Source organism: Mesoplodon densirostris, chromosome 2, assembly GCF_025265405.1.
Source record: "Mesoplodon densirostris isolate mMesDen1 chromosome 2, mMesDen1 primary haplotype, whole genome shotgun sequence".
Taxonomy (NCBI): domain Eukaryota; kingdom Metazoa; phylum Chordata; class Mammalia; order Artiodactyla; family Ziphiidae; genus Mesoplodon; species Mesoplodon densirostris.
In genome coordinates, this window is record NC_082662.1 from 85882859 (window position 1) to 85903247 (window position 20389).

A 20389-nucleotide genomic window follows, 5' to 3' on the forward strand; every position below is an offset into this window, starting at 1 on the left:
TAAACACTTTGTTTTCTATAAGATTTTGATGAATTTTAAGCTCTTTCTCCATCTGGCTGCTTTAGACTTTAGTTTGTTCAGCTGGGGAATCAACGGACCAAAGCTTAGGCACTTCTAGAGGCCTTGCATGGTCATAGGTCCAGAAAGTTCAGAGCAAATCAGCTTGAAAATGGAGCCTCTATCATTTGGCTGCCAGGATGGAACTGAATAAGGCAACATTTTGGATACTTTTTATTCCTTGCTGAATTTCTGCCAACTCTGTATATGGTATTTCCATAAAAGTCTTGTTTTCTTTCTCTTTTCTTTGAAGAATGAAACTTCTTTCCCCTTTTTTCAAAAGAGGAGAAGACTGTCATTCCAGATTCCATCCCTCCTGTGCTGTCGCCTTTTCTTCTGTTTGATTTCTGCACTAGTCTCAGTTTGCAAATTCTGGGGTTTGGCAGTTCACAGAAGGACCCAGGGATGGGGAGGGTGGCCCTACTCAATGTCATTGAAAGATTACTGTACTTCAATCACTGGAGCTCAACTGAAAACTCTGAAAAGTTCTCTTTATAATCATTGAATTTTAAATAATTTTCCTAAAAAGACTGAGGGAAGAAAAAGGATGCCAAGTTCACATTTCCCTGCCAGAAACACTGTTCTTATTTTCAGTTGAATGGCTTGGCTATTAATTAAGGCTTCGTGCTCCGCAGCTATCTCTTTTTCTACATTCTTGCCGCTGATCATCATACATGTGACACATGACTTCTGTTTAAATGCTAAAGTTTATTAGAGTGGAAAAAAAATCAGTTATACAGGGAAGGAAAAGAGATTAGGAATCAAGTCCAAGCATTTGCTTATTCATCTGCATATGGTTAAAAGATTTAAAAGAATCCATTGGTTTCTATTTCACTGCTACATGCAGGCCAAGGAGCAAGGAGGAAAAAAAAAAAAGCCTTTTCCTATCCATGGTGTAGAAATACATTTTCTTCCTTTTGCCTTGGAGGGAGAAATCGTCTCCTCTCCTAATATTAAGCCAAAGTAACCAAACTTTAGAGGGACTGGCTCCTTCTGAAAGGTTATTGTTCTAATTACCTATTGCTTTGAAATGAATTCCCCAAAAACTTAGTGGCAGAAAACAGCAACCATTTAATTCTGCTCATGGACGCTGTGGGTCAGAAATTCACTGGGCACAGAAGGGAGGGGTTTTCTCTGCTCCATGGTGTTTGAGCCTCAGCTGGGAGGACAAGAAAGGCTGGGAGTGACTCAAATGGCGGGGCTGGAATCATCTGGAGGCTTCTCCCCTCACACGTCTAGCACCTGGATTGAGATGACTCAAAGCCTATGCTCAGCTGTGACCGTGACCCTGAACACCTACACCTGGCCCCTCCGTGGGGCTTGCGCTTCTCATAGCTTGGTGGCTGCCTTCTGTGAGGGCATCCCCCGGGGAATGTCTGAGTTAGCATGTCACTTCCCACTCTCGCTGCATTCTGGTGGCCGGTTTAAATTCCAAGGGAGAGCAACCAAACTCCACTTCTGCGTGAGGAAGCAGCCAGGTCATACTGCAGAGCATGTGGCTGGCCAACTTTGGAAAATACAATTCACCTCCGTGGTCTGGGTTGAGGCCCTTTAGGGAGGAGGTGGGAGAGGGAGTTACTGTGTGCCAAGGCCATCTTCTCCCTCCAGGCCCCCCACTGGCTCTTTTCACCCAGTTCTTACTCAGCTCTTCCCCAGTGGCCACGCTTTGTCCCCAGCACCTTCAGTCTTTGTTCAGTCTCTGGTCAAGGGCAGAGATGGAATCACAATAAACAAAAACACTCCCTGTAGCAGCTTCCTGGCTGCTGTGCTTAGTTTTTGGTTTGTCTTTCTTCATCTGTATACACACCCACAAATATCTAAGGACAGATTCCCTGACTACTGATGATAGTTTTTTTCATTGAGAAATAATACACATGCCATAAGGTACACCCTTTTATAGTGGGTTTCAGTGGGTTTCAGTATATTCATAGTTGTACAACCATCACCACTATCGAATTCTAGAACATCTCACTTAAAAGAAAACCCCACATCCATTTAAAGTCACCCTCATTGTCCTCTCCCACAGCACCTGGCAACCATGAATCTACTTTCTCTCAATGGATTTGCCTATTCTGGACAGTTCATATAAATGTAATCATACAATATGTGGGTTTTTATGATTGGCTTATTTCCCTTAGCATGTTTTCAAGGTTCATTCATCTGTGCTGTAGCATGTCATGAATTAGTCACATCCTTTTTGTGACTGAATAATATTTCATTGTACAGATATATCACTTTTGTTAATCCATCCATTAGTTTGGTGGACATCTGGGTTGTTCCCACCTTTTGACTATTATGAATAATGCTGGAATGAATGTTTGGGTACAGGATATGTGTGAACATGTTTTCAATTCTCTGGGGTATATACCTAGGAGTGGAATTGCTGAGTCACATGGTAACTTTAATTCTTTGAGGAACTGCCGAACTGTTTTCCACAGCTGCTGAACTATTCTACATTCCCACCAGCAATGTATAAGGGTTTCAATTTCTCCACATTCTTGGCAACATATGTTATTTTCTGCTTTGTTTGATAAAGGCCATCCTAGAGGGTGGGAGTGGTTGCTGGTCTTAGTTTAAGGAGAGCCTTCCTTTAGGACACTACATACCAAGGAAGCCACTTTGGTTGCCTGGAGACATAGGTAACTGAGGGCTTACTATGTGTTAGGCTCTGTGCTAAAGGCAGTACATGTATCATCTAGTTTGGTGTTCACAACTCTAGAACTAGGTACCATTTTTATGCCTATTTGACAAGTAAACAAAGTGAGGCACAGAATAACTTGCTAGAAAAGGGACGATGTTTGGAAGGCATGAATTTCCCGTACTAAAAAAAAGTTAGAGAACTTGGATACTAATGAAGGAGTCTGGTGGTCTAAGTAAAAGTTAAAAAAAATTTTTTTTTCAAAACAAAACAAAAAACACCAGGTACATTGTAGCTGGCCGAATTCGAAGCTGGCCTCCAGTATTCTAATCATGATGCCCACACCCCTTATGATCCCCTATCCTGAAGTAGAAATGGGACCTATGAATATTATTGGCTATTGCTCTCCTGACTATGTTATATTAATATGGCAAAAGGGATTTTGAGGATGTTATTATGGTTCCTAGTCAGTTGACACTGATTTAATTAAAAGGGAGAGAGATTACCGTAGGTGTGCCTGATCCCAGTCACATGAGTTCTTAAAAGAGACAAGCTGCAGTAGAGACTCTCCTGCTGGCCATTAAGAAACAGGTCACCATGAGCCCTACAACTGCAAGGAACTGAATTCAGCCAGCAACACCCTGAACAAGTTTGGAAGATCTAGAGTTCCAGATCAGAACCCAGTCCTGGCTGTCACCTTGATTACAGCCTGTGAGACCCTGAGTAGAGAACTAGTTAAGCCCTGAATGGGTTTCTAACCTACCGAGCTGTGAGATAATGACTGTTATTTTAAGCCACTAAGCTTGCTGCACTTTGTTACACAGCAATAGAAAACTAATACACAGAGCACAGACTGACTAAAGGCTGCTAGAGGAGATGAACTCATTGGTGTGTCATTATACATAAAGAGCAGCACTTCTCAAAATGTGGCCCAGGGACCCCTGGGGGCCCTCAAGGTCTTTTCAGGGCTCCATGAGGTGAAAACTATTGTCATGTGATTAAGGCATACTGAGGTGTTATCTTTTTCCTTCTCATTATTTTATAGTTTTCTAGATGCTACAGGATGTGTGATGATGTCATTGCTCTGACGGTTAATAGAATGTGTCCCCGTCTATTCCTATGTTTAAAAAATTTCTGGTTTAATTTCTAATGTGGTAAATATTGACAAATATAGCCCCCATAAACAAAAGTTCACTGGGGTCTTTCAATAATTTTTAATGAGGTCTTGAGACCAAGAAGCTTGAGAACCACTGGTTCAGATGAAATGGAACTAAGTAGGCCTAGACAAAGTCTGAAAGTATAAGAATTTATATACTTACTTAATGGCTACATTCTGTCCTGAGCTGTGGTAGGTGTGACCAAGAGTGGAGCAAGGGCACAAAAGTAGCATGAGGTACAGTCCCTGAAGTAAGGCAAACAAAGAATTCATTAGCAAAAGCATCCGTGTCTTCCCTTCACAAGTGTTTATGTAAGTACAAGGTACTGCAATATGATGGTACATAATCCGTGCTAACCTTAGGTGTGGGCGGCTAGGACACAGAAGTGGGTAGGGAAGAAGTTGCTGAAACCAGGCTATGGGGGAACAGGGGATGTTTTACGGGAGAGGTGAAATGTAAGTTGGGAGGGGAAGTGGGAAGAGGACAAATATTTCAGGCACTCTGCCTCAAATCTCAGCTGAAATGTCTCTTAGAGAGGCCTTTCCTGATATCCCTCTCTAGAGCAGTCAGCACTGTATTGCCTTCACAGCACCCTGCTGATTTCCTTTCTAGCACTTTTAAAATTTTAAACCTAACATAGCTGTTCAAATAAGTCTGGCTGGAGCTACAGTACCTTGGTTCAAATGCCAGCTCTGCTACCTTCTAGTTGTAAAATCTTAGATAAGTTACTTAATCTCTTTATGCCTCAGTTCTTCAAAAAATGTGCTAACAAAGCAAGGAATTTATGTTAAAGAGTTAGCTTAGTTGTGACCATGGGACTAAAAAGGAAGGCTGGATATGAACTAGTCCAAACGCAGAATCAATGGGTGAAATCAGATGACAAGGAGAGAAGAGGATGAAAAGATAAGGGAAAATTCTGGGGATATTAAAAAAAAAAAAAGGCAACCAATTATATGTGGATTAAAGAAAGAGTAAAAAAACATGGGGCTTCCCTGGTGGCACAGTGGTTGAGAGTCCGCCTGCCGATGCAGGGGACACGTGTTCGTGCCCCTGTCCCGGAGGATCCCACATGCCGCGGAGCGGCTGGGCCCGCGAGCCATGGCCGCGGAGCCTGTGTGTCCGGAGCCTGTGCTCCGCAACGGGAGAGGCCACAGCAGTGAGAGGCCCGCGTACAGCAAAAAAAAAAAAAAAAAAAAAATTATTCCAAAGTTTGTTGTTTGTGCGAGATGGCAGAGCCTGGCATCAGGTGACTACTTTGAAGGGAAAAGGAGGAGGCATGTCAAATCCACGTTTAAAGTTAGTGGGGGGCTTCTCTGATGGCGCAGTGGTTGAGAATCTGCTTCCCAATTCAGGGGACACGGGTTCAAGCCCTGGTCTGGGAAGATCTCACATGCCGCAGAGCAACTAGGCCCGTGAGCCACAACTACTGAGCCTGTGCGTCTGGAGCCTGTGCTCTGCAACAAGAGAGGCTGTGATAATGAGAGGCCCGCGCACCACGATGAAGAGTGGCCCCCCGCTCGCCGCAACTGGAGAGAGCCCTCACACAGAAACGAAGACCCAACACAGCCATAAATAAATAAATAAATAAATAAATAAATAAATAAATAAATAAATAAATTTAAAGTGAGTGGGAACAAGAACACAGACCACTTGATTTTAGAGTCCTGGGGTGCTGGGGCTTACAGAAGCAAGCTCATGGCAGATGACAAAATGTGGATGTCTGCTCATCGTCTGCTAAAGCTGAAATCATGGGGAAGAAACTACACAAGGTCCCCAACACTGAGCTGTATGGAGGACGACCTTCTTTAATATTCATGATGGCATTACTGTGGATAAAGAAGCTTCATACATTGCTATCAAACTCTTTTTGGTGAGATGGGGCTTTTTAGGAGATATGAAGCACAGATTCAATGCAGGGAGCTGCACAGTAAGAGGTGGCACATTTCCCAACGTTAACCTATCTTGGTAAAGGCAATTAAACAGTGTGTTTCCAGTTGCTTTTATACAGGGAAGCTTGGGTCATCTCCCTTCTAGCAAGGACCTCTTGCTATTCAGTTTAAAAGTGTACAACATTCCTCTTGTTGACGTGGTTTCATAGCACTCTTCGTTCCAGGCGAAAGCTTCCTGTGATGACTTTTGGATGTCCCTTCTGAAACATTTAGGCTTTGACCTGGCAAGCTGCTGAGACCCTTTAGGACAGCTGAACTGTAGATAAAATCTTCCAGGGAAGTAGGTGTGGGCAGGATGTGTGGTTTCCCTGCCTCTCATTTAAACACTGATGCAACTAATTTTTCATGAATAGTCTCTTCCAGTAAGAGCTGCATTCCAGAGTGCCTCAAGAGAAATTGGAAAGGACAAGTTAGCTACTGATTTCTTCAGTTTCAGTTGAGGGTAGAACACTAGCTTTCTTCATGCTGCAGAAATGCACAGCAGGGATACAGCCCCTACTGCAATCTCAAACCAGCTCCCTTTGCTAGTGTGACCCTGAGGACTTGAATTAGCCATAACAATAAGACACAGGGGAATAGGCATTGGTTTACCAAATAATCTGGAACTGAGCAAGAAGGCATGATCACATGTGCCTCAGCTGGGCTCTGAAACGTGTGCATAGCAGCCCGAACCCAGGAAGATATTTCTGAACTTTTAGTGATATAACACACACAGATTCTTTCTCTGACATTCCAGGCTAACCACTGTCTAAGTTAAGGCTCTGCAAAACATCTGGGACATACGTTTCTGGAAAAAATCATGGCTTCTTTTCTACAATTCTCCATGGCCTAAGCATCGTAAGTTCTGGCCCGACAGGAGCCAATGCAGCAGGCTTAGTTGCGGGGGCCCTGGGACAGCTGCCCTGGAGCACAGGCATTAACTGCACTGAACACAGTCCACTCATCAACTATTCACCTAGTGCCACTCAGGAACAGTGACAGAGAAAAACTTTTCAAAGATGCATAAAATGTACATGCTGCTGTCTCTAAAAAAAAAAAAAAAAAAAATCACTTTTTCCCTAGAAAAGTAGAGGCTTACTTCATCTCCACTCCTGGTGGAACCACACAAATATGGTACCTGATATTTCAGACCTTTACGTCAGGTGACACAGAGCCAGTGCCTGAGATCTGAGATTTAAAGTCAAAACACAGTGAACTAGCGCTTGGCTGCCCCGCTGGCCACCGAATCCAGACGGCAAAGTGTTTTCACTATTCTGAGAGTCTTCTGCCATGCGTTTCTCCAGCCAAAAACCTGGGGAAATGTCCTGACAGATGAGCCTACTTTACTTTATTCAGAGAAAGAGAATTTCTAAAAGAACAAGAAAGGCTAGGGTAGCCTCAGCATTTTCATTTTATGTCATCTTGGGTGATCAAGCCTCTTTTCACCCAAAGTCAATTTCTTTGTTAATTTCTTACCATTTCTTTATTAGATTTATATCATACTTATAAGACAATTTAAGAGGAAAAAAACAACAACTTAAACATCACAAGAGGTCTTCTCATTGTTTGTTGCCTTGTTAAAATAGCAGGGAGGGGAATGGAATTCCTGTTTATTGCAGAGCTGCTGGGCCAGGCCCTGCATTAGGTGTTGTACTTCTGTTGTAGTTGACATGGCTCTTTAGGAGCACAGATTCTCAAGCAGGGCCAACTAAATAATCGGCAAGGTCCAGTGCAAAATACAATGTGAGCCTCTTGTTCAAAATATGCTAAGAAATTCAAGAGAGAGACAGCAGAGTATTAAACCAAGTGTCGGGCCCTCCTAACTATGGGTCCCTATGTGGCCGCAGAGGCCACATGCCCATGATACTGGCTCTGCTCTTAAGCTTGGGCTCGAATTCTCGATTTGGCACTTACTAGTCATATGAGCTTGGAAAGTCATCTGTAAAATGGGGGTAATAACAGTCCCTACATCACTGAGTTGTTATTAGAGTTAAATGAGTTAATATTTGAAAAGTGCTTAGAAGAACACCTGGCATACAACAAGCACTTAAGTAAATGTTAAGTAAATATATACTCTCCTGAGCCTACACATCTTAAAATGCCAGAGATAGTTATAGCCACAAAATCGTGAATTTACTGGAACATTAAAAAAAATGTTTTGAGAGTTCGGCACTGATAAACAGAACCATGTCTTTACTCGTATGACAGTAGTCACCTTTTAATTTATTTTAACAAACAAAAGATTTTAAAAGATATCCTGGAGTGAGGCCAGCTACTCACAAAAAAGAACCAAAGAATAAAAACAGATACTGGTTTATGCGCTCAGTTCTGGAAGCCTGTGGAGTGCAAATTGTCATGAAGCCAATTTAATATAACTGCTTCCTTTATGCTGAAAGGATTCACTAGGGACCTCTCTGCTTCCATACAGGAAATAAAGCCTGTTGTGTCTGAACAAAAACTAAGAAATATTTTTCTTTTTCTTTCTATAATGCAGAATACTGTAAAAAAAAAAAAAAAAAAAAACGCTGTAGAACAGGAAATGTGGCTAATCATACAAATTCTATATTTAGTTCTAGAAAATTTTAGTAAAATATTAGTAAAACAAGTCAGAAGATAACTTGCAGGTAGTGGTAAACACCTTTATATAGAACGGAAATTTGGAGTACAGAGGCATAAACACTGAATGGTTTATTAATGTTTGTTTTATAAAAGCAACCTCAGTTTCTTCTCTTGGTTACTTATACATTTCTTTACTCTTGACCACCAATAATTCTCAGGATTCTCAAAAGCTTTTACAATAAACATGTAGTTTTTTTGTTCCCCATTTATAGTAAATATTCTTGACTGCAAAATTCTAAAGAAGTAAGTTGTCATTCATCAAACAATTCGCCCGAGGTAGACAGATTTGGGATATTTCTCCTTAAGAGTCGGCCACTGAACAATGAAGTAATCGGAGAGGTGAAACAGAATCTTTCCGGACAGGGATAAATGTTCCACTCGGCAGATGCTTTCAACGTAGACAATGATCACTTTCTTTATTCCTAGTATCCCAAGGAGAAGGGCAGATATACAGATAGGAACACATGTTCCTGGTCCGTTACATAACACCTTGGAAAAAAAAAAAAGTTGAAGGTCAAATAAAAAAACAGAATACTGCTCTAATTTTAAATTAAAAACAGTCCAATATTAGGGAGGATTTTTTTTATTATGCTAAGTCTTGAGCGATTCCTTGTTAAGATCCCATCTGTAGCAAACTCGTGCAGTTAGAAGCCGGGTGGGGCTGTGTTGTCGGCTCTCCTGCTTACCAACTGTGTGAGTTGGGACAAATCAGTTCACTCCTCTGCACCTGGGTGGCCTGCCCTGTGCTACAGGACATGTGCACACAGTGCCTGGTGCTCAGCCAGCACCCATGGGATGGGTGCGTGTTGCTCTTCTCCGACTGCTTTGTGGATCTTGAATGTCACACAAACATATGGAAAACAGATAAAATCAGTTGTGATTCACTGTTTTCTCATATACTGACTTGTTCGTGTTGATTTTTTAAAGTAATCTAATTAATAGTTGGAGGACTGACATGTTAAGATATAGGAGAAAATGTCTTCAAATGACTAATTATGTAGGATATTTTTGCTGGAGGTAGAATCACTGTAGGAGTTCAATCCAACACATGGGATATTCGAGAGAAGGTTACTAAATGAATGAGATTTTCCCTCAAGAGAATTTAATCCACACTTGTGATCCCGAGAGTTTTAATGCTTTTGACTTCTGCTAATTTTTATAGAAAGCCACTGATTAAAAACAATTTAGTTGGTGAACCTAATAAGAGAAATAAAAATTTAACTCATAGAGTAACTGCAAAGAATTTTTATAAGTTTTTTAAGAAAATGAGGGGAAAGCTATTACACAGAATTGCTGGTAAGATAATTTACTATTATTTTCAGAGGAGAAAAAGCATTTTGCACAACATCTCAATCATATGCTCATGCTGACTGAATTAGTATAATCCAATAAAGCATTTTTTACTCCACAAATCATAAAACAGGAGATCTGTGGTTGTCTACACACGCCTACTGGGTATTACCTACAATGTCACATGATCGCTCCAGCACAAGGCCCACAAAACTTATCAGACATCAGAGAATCTTAGAGATGAAAGGGTCCCCAGAAATATTGTCTAACCATCCCAGCATTGCAGGGACCTTCCCCAACAGATGTCTGTTGGGGCTGTGAGACAAGGTGAGGGATATAACGGTTTGGTAAAGGTCATGTGAACTAAGCCCCACCCTTCCTGGAGGCAGGACCACCTGGAACACCATTCACAGAGCTTTGGAATCAGAGAGAGTAGCCTGTTTCAGGTAGGAACCAATCCTTTTTAGTCTCCCTTAGCTCCCACCTACAAGTTAAACCCCCTGCCTGTCTTTTATGAAGATTTTTTTTTTTTTTTTTTTGCGGTACACGGGCCTCTCACTGTTGTGGCCTCTCCCGCTGCAGAGCACAGGCTCCGGACGCGCAGGCCCAGCGGCCATGGCTCACGGGCCCAGCCGCTCCATGGCATGTGGGATCTTCCCAGACCGGGGCACGAACCCGTGTCCCCTGCATCAGCAGGCGGACTCTCAACCACTGCGCCACCAGGGAAGCCCTATGAAGAACTTTTGTCCAGACTTTCTCCTGAAGTACCAGCTACTAAGCTGCTCTCCAGGCCAGTGCTCTTTAATCCCCACTGAGTTGCCCCTATAATCTTTCTTCATAGACCCTCAATGGAGCATAAAAGAAAGAAAATGGGACAGGGAGTCAGGAGAAGGGGTTAAATAAGCTGTGTACTAGCTCTGTGACCTTGGACGACGGTAATCATAATTACCACCTCAGCTCTCACTACCACTATTTATTAACAGCACATCGTGGTCAGGTACTGTACTGAACATTTCACATGTATTCTTTTAGTTAATCCTCACAGCAATCATTTGAGGCAAGCTTTCATATCCCTTTTTGCAGAATAGGAATCTGAGGCACAGAGAGATTGGGCCAGCTGCCTGATCACACGTCTAGTCCAGACTAGATGACCTTTCCTGTTAGCTCCAGGATTTGATAATTCTTTGAGTCTCATTTGTTTCTAGTTTTGTCTGAAGCCTAAGTTACAAGATTGTTCTGTATCCTTTCAGGATTTAGAATTCTAAAAATCCTATTAATGCAAGGTTTCTCTAATAATGGCACTATTGACATTTTGGACCAGATTATTTTTCCTTGTGGTGCCAGTCCTGTGTATCGTAGAATGTTTAGCAGCATCCCTGGCCTCTACCCACAAGATTCCAGTAGCCAAGAAGATCAAGAATGTCTCCAGGCATTGCCAACTCTCCAGGTGAGAACCACTGTGTTCATGTATTCCCTAATCCTTGGATTATCTGTGTTGCTTTTCTCAATTTTTTTCCCATAGTACAGAACAAAATAAAACCTACAGCTAAAAGATAATATAAAGGTTGCATGTTGGATCTTGAATGTCACAAAAATATTTTCATGTTTGTTTAAAAAAATGTACATATCCACATGTGTTCCTTTCAGTGTCTGGTCAGCCCGCTATACACAAGCTGTGAATACATTAATAGAGATGTCTGGATACAGGAGGGGAAGTGACTGGGCACTGGTGGGAGATGCTTTAATAACCTGCCATAGATCAGAGGCAAAAGGTAAAAGTGGAAATTAAAGGTATTTTGTTTATCTCTGTTGTAACTCTATTTTGAGGTACCTTACTACAAAAGTCCCAGAAACAAAAAAATCACAAAACCCTAAACCACGTATATAAAAAAAAAATCTTAAGGAAAACTTAGGCAAAGGAAAGCTTCTTTTAATTAACCACAGGTTTTAACTCTGAGTTTTACAGTAACCTGGGCAAAAATTTAAAAATTGGGGATTATGGAGTTTCTATTATTTCATAGAGCATACTAGAGAGACTTATTCCAAGCACTAAACAAACTAGAATTCACTGAGATAGCCTGGGTAAAGACTTTAAACAATATAATGGTTGAAGTTGTCTTTTTAATTTTATAAAAAACAGAAATACTCTTCATATTTCTATTTCTTAAAACATAAGTTCGCAGTAAACGTGGGTGCACTGCTCTTACTGACTCTCTACCTCACTACTTTGTAAGCTCCTTATAAGCAGGGTCAATTTCTAGGACAATCTATGTTTTGCACCTGGAACAAAATAGGCACTCACTAAATTCTGCTGAAAGGAAGAAAGGAAAAGGATTGAAGGATAAGGGAGGAGGGAATCCTTTGCCTATCATATATGAAGTCAAACGTTCGCTTTGCCAGACTTGACCCTGTTTGTAGCTCTATCATACACATTTATCACGAACATAATGGCTGTGACTGACAACTTAAAAATTTTTTACTATCTCAGATCCATCGCCTTTTCCTCAGGGGAACCACTGTATCCCTTGCTCTCAACTTAAATGTTTGAATAGAATTGACTCCATGCTCAACTATAAGGAGAGGACATATGACTCGTATGACCAGTTAGATCATCGAATTTCCCTGGCCAAAGTCATCTGTTCAGGGAAGAGCATATAATCCAGTGAGAAACCACAAGACGTAGTGGGACATTTGTTGGGGCTACTGAGAGAGAGGTACCTTTTCTGTTGTACTGGCACCTAGGAGAATGTGGGCCTGGCAATGTTAACATCTATCTTGCCACCATGTGGAGGGCTTGAGAATGAAGCCATCACAAAGCAGAAGAGAGCAGAGCTGAGAGATGAAGACAGGCCAGGTCCCAAAGATAGCATTTAAGATCCATGAATCCAGCTGTGCCTGAAGGAAACCAGATCTACCCCTAGACTTGCCAGGTATGTGAGGGAATAGATTCCATTTTTGCTTAGGCCAGTTTGAATCAGGAGTTCTGTCATTAGCAATAAAAAGCATCCTAACTGACACAGCCCTTTATTTTGTCTAACTCTCTGACTAAGCTCCGACTGTCTGCAATGCCAACCGGTAGGTGTTCATACATGCCTGTTGGATGAATTAACAAATCAATAAACTTCTCTGAGAGCAGGAAATCCAAGAGATGTAATAAAGATGATATAAATTATGGGTCTAGAAAACTGAAGGAGGTCAAAGCTAAAATAAACATGAAGTCATGAGGATAGATGAGCCAGATCAAGGATCAAGAAGAGTTACAAGAGGAGTGTTGTTCTGTAGATTTGGGTCACCACAGGTCAAGTCCTGTTGGCTGAGACATGACATTGGCATGCACGAAAAGACAAATTTAACTAGGGTAGTCTGAACTTAATTCTTAGCCTAGTAGGAACCCCAGACACAGAATACGGGCCAAGACCTTTGGGGTCCTTGGTTGGTTTGAAAGTCAGAGACCATAAAGTTGAGGGTGATCCAAGCATATGAAGGTGAGATTGAAAGCCAGATGGAGGTCCAACTAGTCTGTAATCTAAAGAGACTGGAGAGAAAAGCAGAGTCCAACTCTGAGACACTGGCCTGAAAACCAGACTTTTGGACACCAGCCTCTTGCTGGTGGAGGAGGAGGCTGGAGAGAGCTAACAAACTGAGGAGCCCAGCTGCAGGCAAGGTTTTACTGAGCTTCCAGGGTCATGCAAGAAGCTGGAGAACGAGAGCCCACTGTCAAAGCTGAACTGGCTTGGGAAGACAGTCTCTATGGAAGTCACAGGTTCTGTCAAAACCAACACTTCCATATATAGGATATTGGTTCCATTATGTAGACAGGTAAAAGGGGATATGAGGAAGGGAGTAAACACTGAGATGTAGGACTAGTCAGGAGACACAGGAAGAAGAGCTCGGCTGTAAGGCTTAAAAAGAAGCCTTACAGGAAAGGTGCTTAACAATGCATCCTTCTTTTCTTTTTCTTTGTATTTTATTGATACCCTTTATTTTTTTAACATCTTTATTGGAGTGCAATTGCTTTACAATGTTGTGTTAGTTTCTACTGTATAACAAAGTGAAACAGCTATACGTATACATATATCCCCATATCCCATCCCTTTTGCGTCTCCCTCCCACCCTCCCTAGCCCACCCCTCTAGGTTGTCACAAAGCACCTAGCTGATCTCCCTGTGCTATGTAGCTGCTTCCCACTAGCTATCTATTTTACATTTGGTAGTGTATATATGTCCATGCCACTCTCTCACTTCGTCCCAGCTTACCCTTCCCCCTCCCCATGTCCTCAAGTCCATTCTCTATGTCTGTATCTTTCCTGTCCTGCCCCTAGTTTCATCAGAACCTTTTTTTTTTTTTTTTAAGATTCCGTACTTATGTGTTAGCATACAGTATTTGTTTTTCTCTTTCTGACTTCACTCTGTATGACAGACTCTAGGTCCATCCACCTCACTACAAATAACTCAATTTCATTTCCCTTTATGGCTGAGTAATATTCCATTGTATATATGTGCCACATCTTCTTTATCCATTCATTTGTTGAGGGACACTTAGGTTGCTTCCATGTCCTGGCTATTGTAAATAGTGCTGCAATGCACATTGTGGTACATGACTCTTTTTGAGTTATGCTTTTCTCAGGGTATATGCCCAGTAGTGGGATTGCTGGGTCATATGGTAGTTCTATTTGAAATTTTTTAAGGAACCTCCATACTGTTCTCCATAGTGGCTGTACCAATTTACATTCCCACCAACAGTGCAAGAGGTTTCCCTTTTCTCCACACCCTCTCCAGCATTTATTGCTTGTAGATTTTTTGATGATGGCCATTCTGACCAGTGTGAGGTGATACCTGATTGCAGTTTTGACTTGCATTTCTCTAATGATTAGTGATGTTGAGCATCCTTTCATGTGTTTGTTGGCCATCTATATATCTTCTTTGAAGAAATGTCTGTTTAGATCTTCTGCCCATTTTTGGATTGGGCTGTTTGTTTTTTTTGATATTGCGCTGCATGAGTTGCTTGTATATTTTGGAGATTAATCCTTTGTCAGTTGCTTCGTTTGCAAATATTTTCCCCCATTCTGAGGGTTGTCTTTTGGTCTTGTTTATGGTTTCCTTTGCTGTGCAAAAGCTTTTAAGTTTCATTAGGTCCTATTTGTTTATTTTTGGTTTTAATTTCCATTTCTCTAGGAGATGAGTCAAAAAGGATCTTGCTGTGATTTATGTCATAGAGTGTTCTTCCTATGTTTTCCTCTAAGAGTTTTATAGTGTCTGGCTTTACATTTAGGTCTTTAATCCATTTTGAGTTTATTTTTGTGTATGGTGTTAGGGAGTGTTCTAATTTCATTCTTTTACATGTAGCTGTCCAGTTTTCCCAGCACCACTTAATGAAGAGGCTGTCTTGTCTCCAGTGTATATTCTTGCCTCCTTTATCAAAAACAAGGTGACCATATGTGCATGCGTTTATCTCTGGGCTTTCTATCCTGTTCCATTAATCTATATTTCTGTTTTTGTGCCAGTACCATACTGTCTTGATTACTGTAGTACAATCTGAAGTCAGGAAGCCTGATTCCTCCAGCCCCATTTCAAGATTGCTTTGGCTATTTGGGGTCTTTTGTGTTTCCATACAAATTGTGAATTTTTTTGTTCTAGTTCTGTGAAAAATGCCATTGGTAGTTTGATAGTGATTGCATTGAATCTGTAGATTACTTTGGGTAGTATAGTCATTTTCACAGTGTTGATACTTCCAATCCAAGAACATGGTATATCTCTCCATCTGTTTGTATCATCTTTAATTTCTTTCATCAGTGTCTTATAATTTTCTGCATACAGGTCTTTTGTCTCCTTAGGTAGGTTTATTCCTAGGTATTTTATTCTTTTTGTTGCAATGGTAAATGAGAGTGTTTCCTTAATTTCTCTTTCAGATTCTTCATCAATAGTGTATAGGAATGCAAGAAATTTCTGTCCATTAGTTTTGTATCCTGCTACTCTACCAAATTCATTGATTAGCTCTAGTAGTCTTCTGGTAGCATCTTTAGGATTCTCTATGTATAGTATCATGTCATCTGCAAACAGTGAAAGTTTTACTTCTTCTTTTCCGATTTGGATTCCTTTTATTTCTTTTACTTCTCTGACTGCTGTGGCTAAAACTTCCAAAACTATGATGGATAACAGCGGTGAGAATGGGCAACCTTGTCTTGTTCCTGATCTTAGATGAAATGGTTTCAGTGTTTCACCATTGAGAACGATATTGGCTGTGGGTTTGTCATATATAGCCTTTATTATGTTGGGGTAAGTTCCCTCTATGCCTACTTTCTGGAGAGTTTTTATCATAAATCAGTGTTGAATTTTATCGAAAGCTTTTTCTGCATCTATTGAGATGATTATATGGTTTTTATCCTTCAATTTGTTAATATGGTGTATCACATTGATTGATTTGCGTATATTGAAGAATCCTTGCATTCCTGGGATAAACCCCACTTGATCATGGTGTATGATCCTATTAATGTGCTGTTGGATTCTGTGTGCTAGTATTTTGTTGAGGATTTTTGCATCTATGTTCATCAGTGATATTGGCCTGTAGTTTTCTTTTTTTGTGACATCTTTGTCTGGTTTTGGTATCAGGGAGATGGTGGGCTCATAGAATGAGTTTGGGAGTATTCCTCCCCTTCTGCTATATCTTTGAAGTGTTTGAGAAGGATAGGTGTTAGCTCTTCTCTAAATGTTTCACTGAATTAACCTGTGAAGCCATCTGGTCCTGGACTTTTGTTTGTTGGAAGATTTTTAATCACAGTTTCAATTTCAGTGCTTGTGATTGGTCTCTTTATATTTTCTATTTCTCTCTGGTTCAGGCTTTGAAAGTTGTGCTTTTCTAAGGATTTGTCCATTTCTTCCAGGTTGTCCATTTTATTGGCATATAGTGGCTTGTAGTACTCCCTCATGATTCGTTGTATTTCTACAGGGTCAGTTGTTACTTCTTTTTCATTTCTAGTTCTGTTGATTTGAGTCTTCTCTCTTTTTTCTTGATGAGTCTGGCGAGTGGTTTATCAATTTTGTTTATCTTCTCAAAGAACCAGCTTTTAGTTTTATTGATCTTTGCTATTGTTTCCTTCATTTCTTTTTATTTCTGATCTGATCTTTACGATTTCTGTCCTTCTGCTAACTGTGGCATTATTTTGTTCTTCTTTCTCTAACTTCTTTAGGTGTAAGGTTAGGTTGTTTGAGATTTTTCCTGTTTCTTGAGGTAGGACTCTACTGCTATAAACTTGCCTCTTAAAACCACTTTTGCTGCATCCCATAGGTTTTGGGTCATTGTGTTTTCATTGTCATTTGTTTCTAGTTTTTTTTTAAATTTCCTCTTTGATTTCTTCAGTAATCTCTTGGTTATTTAGTAGCGTATTGTCTACCCTCCATGTGTTTGTATTTTTTACAGTTTTTTTTTCCCCTGTAATTGATATCTAGTCTCATAGCATTGTGGTTGGAAAAGATACTTGATACGATTTAAATTTTCTTAAATTTACCAAGGCTTGATTGTGATCTATCCTGGAGAATGTTTCATGAGCACTTGAGAAGAAAGTGTATTAGGTTGTTTTCGGATAGAATGTCCTATAAATATCAATTAAGTATATCTTGTTTAATGTGTCATTTAAAGCTTGTGTTACTTATTTATTTTCATTTTGGATGATCTGTCCATTGGTGAAAGTGGGGTGTTAAAGTCCCCTACTATGATTGTGTTACTGTTGATTTCCCCTTTTATGGCTGTTAGCATTTGCCTTATGTATTGAGGTGCTCCTATGTTGGGTGCATAAATATTTACAATTGTTATATCTTCTTCTTGGATTGATCCCTTGATCATTATGTAGTGTCCTTGTCTCTTGTAACATTCTTTATTTTAAAGTCTATTTTATCTGATATGAGTATTGCTACTCCAGCTTTCTTTTGATTTCCATTTGCATGGAATATCCTTTTCCATCCCCTCACTTTCAGTCTGTATGTGTCCCTAGGTCTGAAGTAGGTCTCTTGTGGACAGCATATATTTGGGTCTTGTTTTTGTATCCTTTCAGTGAGCCTGTGTCTTTTGGTTGGAGCATTTAATCCATTCACGTTTAAGGTAATTATCAATATGTATGTTCCTATTATCATTTTCTTAATTGTTTGGGTTTGTTTTTGTAGGTCCTTTTCTTCTCTTGTGTTTCCCACTTAGAGAAGTTCCTTCAGCCTTTGTTGTAGAGCTGGTTTGGTGGTGCTGAATTCTCTTAGCTTTTGCTTGTTTGTAAAGTTTTTGATTTCTCCATCGAATCTGAATGAGATCCTTGCTGGGTAGAGTAATCTTGGCTGTAGGTTCTTCCCTTTCATCACTTTAAATATGTCATGCCACTCCCTTCTGGCTTGTAGAGTTTCTGCTGAGGAATCAGCTGTTATCCTTATGGGAGTTCCCTTGTATGTTATTTGTCACTTTTCTCTTGCTGTTTTAATAATTTTTCCTTGTCTTTAATTTTTGCCAATTTGATTACTATGTGTCTCGGTGTGTTTCTCCTTGGGTGTATCCTGTATGGTACTCTCTGTGCTTCCTGGACTTGGGTGGCTATTTCCTTTCCTATGTTAGGGAAGTTTTCAACTATAATCTCTTCATATATTTTCTCAGGTCCTTTCTCTCTCTCTTCTCCTTCTGGGACCCCTATAATGTGAATGTTGGTGTGTTTAATGTTGTCTCAGAGGTCTCTGAGACTGTCCTCAATTCTTTTCATTCCTTTTTCTTTTATTCTGCTCTGCAGTAGTTATTTACACTATTTTCTCTTCCAGGTCACTTATCCGTTATTCTGCTATTGATTCCTTCTAGAGAATTTTTAAATTTCATTTATTGTGTTGCTCATCATTGTTTGTTTACTCTTTAGTTCTTCTAGGTCCTTGTTAAACGTTTCTTGTATTTTCTCCATTCTGTTTCCAAGATTTTGGATACCTTTACTATCATTACTCTGAATTCTTTTTCAGATAGACTGTCTACTTCCTCTTCATTTGTTTGGTCTGGTGGGTTTTTACCTTGCTCCTTCATCTGCTACATATTTGTCTGTCTTCCCATTTTGCCTAACTTACTGTGTTTGGGGTCTCCTTTTCACAGGCTGCAGGTCTGTAGTTACCATTGTTTTTGGTATCTTCCCCAAGTGGATAAGGTTGGTTCAGTGGCTTGTGTAGGCTTCCAGGTGGAGGGGACTGGTGTCTGTGTTCTGTTGGGTGGGGCTAGATCTTGTCTTTCTGGTGGGCAGGGCTGTGTCCGGTGGTGTGTTTTGGGGTGTCTGTGAACTTAGTATGATTTCAGGCAGCCTCTCTGCTAATGGGTGGGGTTGTATTCCTGTCTTGCTAGTTGTTTGGCATGGGGTGTCCAGTACTGGAGCTTGCTGGTCGTTGAGTGCAGCTGGGTCTGAGCGTTGAGAGAGGGATCTCTAGGAGAGCTCTCACCGATTGATATTACATGGGGCCGGGAAGTCTCTGGTGGCCCAATGTCCTGAACTCAGCTCTCCCACCTCAGAGGCTCAGGCCTGACAACAGGATGGAGCACCAAGACCCACTTAGCCACACGGCTCAGAAGAAAAGGGAGAAGAAAAGAAAGAAAAAAATTTTTTAAATAAAATAATTAAAATAAAAAGATTAAAAAATTATTAAAATAAAAAAGGTAAAAAACATTTTAAAAAAAGGAAGAGAGAAACCAAACCCATAAACAAGTCGACCAATGATAACAAGAACTAAAAACTATACTAAGATAAACATAAAAGTCAGAAATAAGTCAGTTGCAGACAGCAAACTCCAAGTCTACAGTTGCTCCCAAAGTCCACCGCCTCAATTTTGCGTTGCTTTGTTGTCTATTCAGGTATTCCACAGATGCAGGGTACCTCAAGTTGATTGTGGGGATTTAATCCACTGCTCCTGAGGCTGCACAGACAGATTCCCCTTTCTCTTCTTTGTTCGCACAGCTCCTGGGGTTCAGCTTTGGTTTTGGCCCCACCTCTGCATGTAGGTTGCCCTCAGACATCTGTTCCCATACAAACAGGACGGGGTTAAAGGAGCGGCTGATTAGGGGGCTCTGGCTCACTCACGCCGGGGGAAGGGAGGGGTATGGTAGTTATAATTGGAATGCGGGGCAAGCCTGCGGCGGCAGAGGTCAGCATGACGTTGCAACAGCCTGAGGCGTGCTGTGTGTCCTCCCAGGGAAGTAGTCCCTGAATCACGGGACCCTGGCAGTGTCAGGCTGCACAGGCTCCTGGAAGGGGTGGGGGGCAGGGGGTTGTGGATAGTGACCTGTGCTTGCACACAGGATTCTTGGTGGCTGCAGCAGCAGCCTTAGCATCTCATGCCCATCTATCTCTGGTGTCCGTGCTGAGAGCCGTGGCTCACGCCCACCTTTAGAGCTTGTTTAGGCGGTGCTCTGAATCCCCTCTCCTCACGCACCCTGAAGCAATGGTCTCTTGACTCTTAGGCAGGTCCAGACTTTTTCCCGGACTCCCTCCTGGCTAGCTGTGGTGCACTAGCCCCCTTCAGGCTGTGTTCATGCAGCCAATCCCAGTCCCCTCCCTGGGATCCGACCTCCGAAGCCCGAGCCTCAGTTCCCAGCCCCCAGCCGTCCCGGCAGGCGAGCAGACAAGCCTCTCGGGCTGGTAAGTGCTGATCGGCACCGATCCTCTGTGCGGGAATCTCTCCATTTTGCCCTCTGCACCCCTGTTGA

The 20389-nt window shown here is 41.2% G+C and overlaps 1 protein-coding gene across 3 annotated transcripts in view; it reads right to left on the reverse strand.

The window, feature by feature from the left end:
• Positions 1-736: 736 nt before the first annotated feature.
• ALG14 (ALG14 UDP-N-acetylglucosaminyltransferase subunit) overlaps positions 737-20389 on the reverse strand; it is a 110753-nt gene continuing 91100 nt past the window's right edge. Inside the window, exons 4-5 of one of the 3 annotated variants that reach the window (XM_060085564.1) lie at positions 4015-4097; positions 737-758 (exon numbers count right to left, since the gene is read on the reverse strand). In XM_060085564.1, the coding sequence (XP_059941547.1) occupies positions 752-758; positions 4015-4097 (90 nt within the window). In that variant the 3' untranslated portion in view covers positions 737-751. Of the gene's footprint in view, positions 759-4014; positions 4098-8320; positions 8889-20389 lie in introns of those variants that run through there. The other 2 variants (XM_060085516.1, XM_060085535.1) reach the window with 2 other exon arrangements.